General features: G+C 49.9%; 1 protein-coding gene across 1 annotated transcript; it reads right to left on the bottom strand.

Annotated features, from left to right (window-relative positions):
- Positions 1–923: 923 nt before the first annotated feature.
- Positions 924–4,165, bottom strand: LOC133605825 (uncharacterized). The gene is made up of 3 exons (XM_061959135.1): positions 4,057–4,165; positions 1,081–3,560; positions 924–947 (listed from the first exon to the last, which is right to left on the bottom strand). The coding sequence occupies exons 2-3, from the start codon at positions 3,556–3,558 to the stop codon at positions 924–926; spliced, it is 2,502 nt and encodes an 833-aa protein (XP_061815119.1). The 5' UTR covers positions 3,559–3,560; positions 4,057–4,165.
- Positions 4,166–5,994: the final 1,829 nt, after the last annotated feature.

The following is a 5,994-nucleotide window of genomic DNA, read 5'->3' as shown; positions in this document are numbered from 1 at the left end:
CAGTAATTCCCCCGATATTTATTCTTCTGCATGCGTTTCCCAATTTCTTTGTGGTGCATTAAAAAATATATGTATGTATTTTTAATGAACCACAAAACAGCTAAAAAAAAAAAAAAACACATTCTTCAACTCATCATTGTCTCCTTAGGGAAAGATATGTGAGGAATGGAATCATTGACATAAAATTGGCACTGAATAACTTTAATTTACATGTGACAATGAGGTGTGTACATTTTCAGTCAGGATAATTGACATTTGTTTTCTTTACAAACTATAGATGATGAGAAAAAGTCAAATCATTGTGAGAGATATTGAGTGAATTAGCGTGCTCAAATGTGTTTGTTGGCAGCTGTTCCTCATAGTGCAAACAAAGCTAGTAAACTTGCAGCGATAACCAAAGCTGGATGGGAGAAAAGAACATGACAATAAAAATTAGTATACAAACAATGCACTTGACCTCTTGTGTTGTCTTCCTCTTTTGAGCTCACCTTGTATCTGTGAGTGCTTTTGGATAGAGGCACCACCATTAGTGCATTGGCAGAAGTGGTTATGGTGGTGGTGGTGGTGGTGGTGGTAGTGGTAGTGTTGCTGGTGCTGGTGGTGGTCGTAGTGGTGATTACCTTGGTGCACAGTGGTTTTGATGGAAGTGGTGGTGGTGGTGGGAAGAGCAGCGGTGGTGGTGGGGTGGGGGGTAATGGGACGGGTAGGTACCCCTGTCCAATGGTTGGGAGGGGCAGTTATGGTGGTGGTGGGAAGAGCGGCGGTGATAGTAGGAGGGGCAGTGGTGATGGTAGTGGGAGGGGCAGAGGTGGTGGTGGTGGTGGTGGTGGTGGTGGGAAGGGCAGCAGTGGTAGTGGGAAGGGCAGTGGTGTTGGGGGGAATGGGACGGGTAGGTACCTCTGTCCCATGGTTGGGAGGGGCAGTTATGGTGGTGGTGGGAAGAGCGGCTGTGATAGTAGGAGGGGCAGTGGTGATGGTAGTGGGAGGGGAAGAGGTGGTGGTGGTGGTGGTGGTGGTGGGAAGGGCAGCAATGGTAGTGGGAAGGGCAGTGGTGTTGGGGGTAATGGGACTGGTAGGTACCCCTGTCCCATGGTTGGGAGGGGACGTTATGGTGGTGGTGGTGGGAGGGGCAGCGGTAGTGGTGGGAAGGGCAGCGGTGGTAGTGGGAGGGTCAACAGTGGTGGTGGGAAGGGCGGAAGTGGTGGTGGTGGTGGTGGGAGGGGCAGCGGTAGTGGTGGGAAGGGCAGCGGTGGTAGTGGGAGGGTTAGCAGTGGTGGTGGGAAGGGCAGTGGCGGTAGTGGGAGGGTCAGCGGTTGTAGTGGGAAGGGCAGTGGTGGTAGTGGGAGGGTCAGCGGTTGTAGTGGGAGGAGCGGTGGTGGTGGTAGGAAGAGCGGCGGTGGTAGTGGGAACAGTGGCAGTAGTTGTAGTGGGAATAGTGGTGGTGGTGGGAACAGTGGCAGCCGTGGTGGTGGTAGGAGCAACAATGGTGGTGGGAGGGGTAGCAGTGGTAGTGGGAGGAGCAATACTGGTGGTGGTGGGAAAAGCGGCAGTGGTAATGGGAGGGGCAGAGGTGGTGGTGGTGGTGGGAAGGGCAGCAGTGGTAGTGGGAGGGGCAGTGGTGATGGTAGTGGGAGGGGCAGAGGTGCTGGTGGTGGTGGTGGGAAGGGCAGCAGTGGTAGTGGGAAGGGCAGTGGTGTTGGGTGGAATGGGACGGGTAGGTACCCCTGTCCCATGGTTTGGAGGGAAAGTTATGGTGGTGGTGGGAAGAGCGGCAGTGGTGGTGGGAGGGTCAGCGGTGGTGGTGGTGGGAAGGGCAGCGGTGGTAGTGGGAGGGTCAGCGTTTGTAGTGGGAAGGGCAGTGGTGGTAGTGGGAGGGTCAGCGGTTGTAGTGGGAGGAGCGGTGGTGGTGGTAGGAAGAGCGAGGGTGGTAGTGGGAACAGTGGTGGTGGGAACAGTGGCAGCAGTGGTGGTGGGAGGAGCAAGGGTGGTGGTAGGAGCAACAATGGTGGTGGGAGGGGTAGCGGTGGTAGTGGGAGGAGCAATACTGGTGGTGGGAGGGTCAGCGGTGGTGGTAAGAAGGACAGCGGTGGTGGTGGGAAGGGCAGCGGTGGTAGTGGGAGGGTCAGCGGTTGTAGTGGGAAGGGCAGTGGTGGTAGTGGGAGGGTCAGCGGTTGTAGTGGGAAGAGCGGTGGTGGTGGTAGGAACAGTGGCAGTGGTTGTAGTGGGAACAGTGGTGGTAGGAACAGTGGTAGCGGTGGTGGTGGGAGGAGAAAGGGTGGTGGTAGGAGCAACAATGGTGGTGGGAGGGGTAGCGGTGGTAGTGGGAGGAGCAATACTGGTGGTGGTGGCGGGAGGGGCAGTGGGGGGAGGAAGGGTGGTGGTGGTAGGAGGGGAAGTGGTGGTGGGAGGAGCAACAGTGGTGGTGGGGGTGTAAGGGGAAGTAGTGGTGGTGAGAGGGGCAGCCGTGGTAGTGGGTAGAGCATTGGTGGTGGCAAGAGAAACGGTGGTAGTGGGAGGGGAAGCGGTGGTAGTGGGAGGGGCAATACTGGTGGTTGTAAGTACCCCTGTCCCTTGGTTGGAAGGAGCAGTGGTGGTGGGAGGAGCATCAGTGGTAGTGGGGATGGAAGAGGTGGTAGTGGGTAGAGCAGTGGTAGTGGGAAGAGCAACGGTGCTAGTGGGAGGGGCAGTGGTGGTGGTGGTGGCAGAAGGGGCAGCTGTGGTAGTGGGAGGGGAAAAACTGGTGGTTGTGGTGGGAGGAGCAACAGTGGTAGTGGGAGGAGCAGTGGTGGGGGTAGAAGGGGAAGTAGTGGTGGTGGGAGGGGCAGCGGTAGTAGTGGGTAGAGCAGTGGTGGTGGGAAGAGCAATGGTGGTAGTGGGAGGGGCAGTGGTAGTGGAGGGAGGAGCAGCGGTGGTAGGAGGGGAAGTGGTGGTGGGAGGGGTAGTGGTGGTAGTGGGAGGAGCAATACTGGTGGTGGTGGGAGGGGAAGTGGTGGTGGTGGGAGGGGCAGTAGGAGCAACAGTGGTGGTGGGAGTGGAAAGGGAAGTAGCGGTGGTGAGAGGGGAAGCGGTGGTAGTGGGTAGAGCAGTGGTGGTGGCTTCTTCCACTTGGTTGGAAGGAGCAGTGGTGGTGGGGGTGGAAGAGGAAGTAGTGGTGGTGGGAGGGGCAGCGGTGGTAGTGGGTAGAGCAGTGGTGGTGGGAAGAGCAACGGTGGTAGTGGGAGGGGCGGTGGTGGTGGCGGGAAAAGCAGTGGGCGTGCTGTGAGGGGCAGCGGTGGTGGCAGGAAGAGCAATACTGGTGGTGGTAGTGGGACGAGCAGTGGTGGGGGTGGAAGGGGAAATAGTGGTAGTGGGTAGAGCAGTGGTGGTGGGAAGAGCAATGGTGGTAGTGGGAGGGGCGGTGGAAGTGGGGGGAGCAAGGCTGGTGGTAGGAGGGGAAGTGGTGGTGGGAGGCTCGGGAAATTGCCCCATGGGAGGAGGAAGCTGTATATGCATATCTTCCTCATGGCTGCCCTGAAATATCCATGCCAGCATCAAAAGCATCAGCCCACCTTTGAACATGTCTGCAATACAATGATCACACACAGGTAATGAACATTATGACACATATACCTTAGATTGACATTTTGTTATATTGTGTAAAAGCAACATGTACTGCAAGAGGATAGAGGGCATAGCTCCATTATAAATTGAAAAACGGTCTACAGCATCCAATTCGATATGTGCATTTCGGAGAGGATATTTAATCACAATGACAAAACTTTGTCATACAATTTCGACGTCTGACTGGGAAAATTTTGCAAAGCCATCCCTTTTATGACTTGATAGGAACGTAGGAACTCAGTATGGAGCATAGCAAAAATCTATGCAATTCCACAAAAATCAATTTGTACACAAACCGCAGCTGCTGTGTCAGACTGGTGCCAGTCACTCAGAGTACTTCAACATAATTTTAGGCGTATGTCAGGCCTGCTCTTCCTACTACTGGACTTTATGATGCGCAAAGCCGTGAACAAACCAAGCTTTGGAATTAACTGGAATGACACTAGAATAACTGACCTGGATTTCACTGATGACTTGGTTCTTCTCGGAGACACAGCCAAGGCTCTACGGGAGATGACAAAGACTCTGTCAGACACAGCAGCCAAGGTCGGTCTCAGGATCAGCACTGAAAAAACAAAGGTCATGTCAGTAAAGGAAGAACACCCTCCAAACTTGCAAGTGAATGAAGGAACTGCAGAAAAGGTACATACAGTCACGATCAAAAGTTTACATACACTTGTAAAGAACATAATGTCACGGCTGTGACTCTTATTTTTTTGTGATAGAGTGATTGGAGCACATACTTGTTGGTCACAAAAAACATTCATGAAGTTTGGTTCTGTTATGAATTTATTATGGGTCTACTGAAAATGTGACCAAATCTGCTGGGTCAAAAGTATACATACAGCAATGTTAATATTTGGTTACATGTCCCTTGGCAAGTTTCACTGCAATTAGGCGCTTTTGGTTGCCATCCACAAGCTTCTGGCAAGCTTCTGGTTGAATTTTGAACCACTCCTCTTGACAAAATTGGTGCAGTTCAACTAAATTTGTTGTTTTTTTGACAAGGACTTGTTTCTTCAGCATTGTCCACACGTTTAAGTCAGGACTTTGGAAAGGCCATTCTAAAACCTTAATTCTAGCCTGATTTAGCCATCTTTTACCACTTTTGAACTGTGTTTGGGGTAAGGGTGTAACGGTACACAAACATTTCGGTTCGGTACGTACCTCGGTTTAGAGGTCACGGTTCGGTTAATTTTTGGTACAGTAAGAAAACAACAAAATATACATTTTTTGGTTATTTTTTTTACCAAATTTGTAAACAATCGCTTTATCCTTTTAACATTGGGAACACTATAATGTTTCTGCCCAAAAATAGAAATAGCTCTGTGTGTGATGGATGTGAGTCACCACTAGGCTGATCAGTGCAACAGCAGGCAGACATGAATGCTAAGCATAACAATAACATACATATACACACAGGGTCCATTGGGTTAATGTGGTCAACATATATCAAATAACAACTAAATAAGATAAGGCTCAGAATGGTTTCTTAACAAAACCTTTCTACATATAAAGTGCTTTTTTTGATTGATTGATTGATTGAGACTTTTATTAGTAGATTGCACAGTACAGTACATATTCCGTACAATTGACCACTAAATGGTAACACCCGAATAAGTTTTTCAACTTGTTTAAGTCGGGGTCCACGTTAATCAACATTAAACTGCCTCAAGTTGTTGCTCAGATTAAATAAAACTTTTTTCTACATATAGTGCAACATTAAACAGTTTCAAGTCAACTCAGCCTCAGATTAACTTTTCGGCGGGGCCTCACCTGCCATCATGGAAAGAAAAAAAATGTAAAAAGAAAAAAAATTAAATTGTTATATGTATTCAGTGATTATACTATAAAGTTATTTTCCATTTAACTTCACCAGTTTTTGATTATTTTTATTGAAAATCGCTGAATTTTCACATTTGCCGTTCAAATACTGAGAAGAGACGGTGCAGTGAACAGCAGCCAGTTGAGGCACGTCACTCAGTTGTGCCTCAACATGGATTGCGCAATGACTCGGCTAACTGCTGGCCTGCTGTGCAGTGAGACCGTATTGCTATATGAATTATATTATACATTTCCATAGTTTAGTTAGCTGAGGTATATAATGTACAGTGTATTTTGTCAACAACTGTCTGTGTGTAATGTATTTCTTGTGCTGAGCAATCATAAAACTGCTGCGAAGACGCACTGTGTGAGGCTCGCAGTAATCCCGCCTCCTGGTGCCGGTTAATGCACCCCCGCACAGAATGGATGGGAGCACCACACCAACCAAAACCCACACCCAAACCCTCCACGTGCAAGACCGAATCCACCCAAAAAAAGTCACTTAACAAGAAGCAAAAAAGTGCAAAAACAACAATGCTCGCGTTGGAGGAGCCGCGAACGACTGCAGGG

This window comes from Nerophis lumbriciformis, linkage group LG05 (assembly GCF_033978685.3).
Source record: "Nerophis lumbriciformis linkage group LG05, RoL_Nlum_v2.1, whole genome shotgun sequence".
Classification (NCBI taxonomy): Eukaryota; Metazoa; Chordata; class Actinopteri; order Syngnathiformes; family Syngnathidae; genus Nerophis; species Nerophis lumbriciformis.
Note: the sequence above shows the minus strand (reverse complement) of the source record. Positions and strands in the feature narration are given on the sequence as shown.

Excerpts from the sequence above, each read along its gene's own strand:
- LOC133605825 (XM_061959135.1), bottom strand. The coding sequence starts at position 3,558 with ATGTTCAAAGGTGGGCTGATGCTTTTGATGCTGGCATGGATATTTCAG. Across the intron at positions 948-1,080 it reads CTCCCAACCATGGGACAGGG|CCGCTCTTCCCACCACCACC; the intron begins GTACCTACCAGT and ends CTACTATCACAG.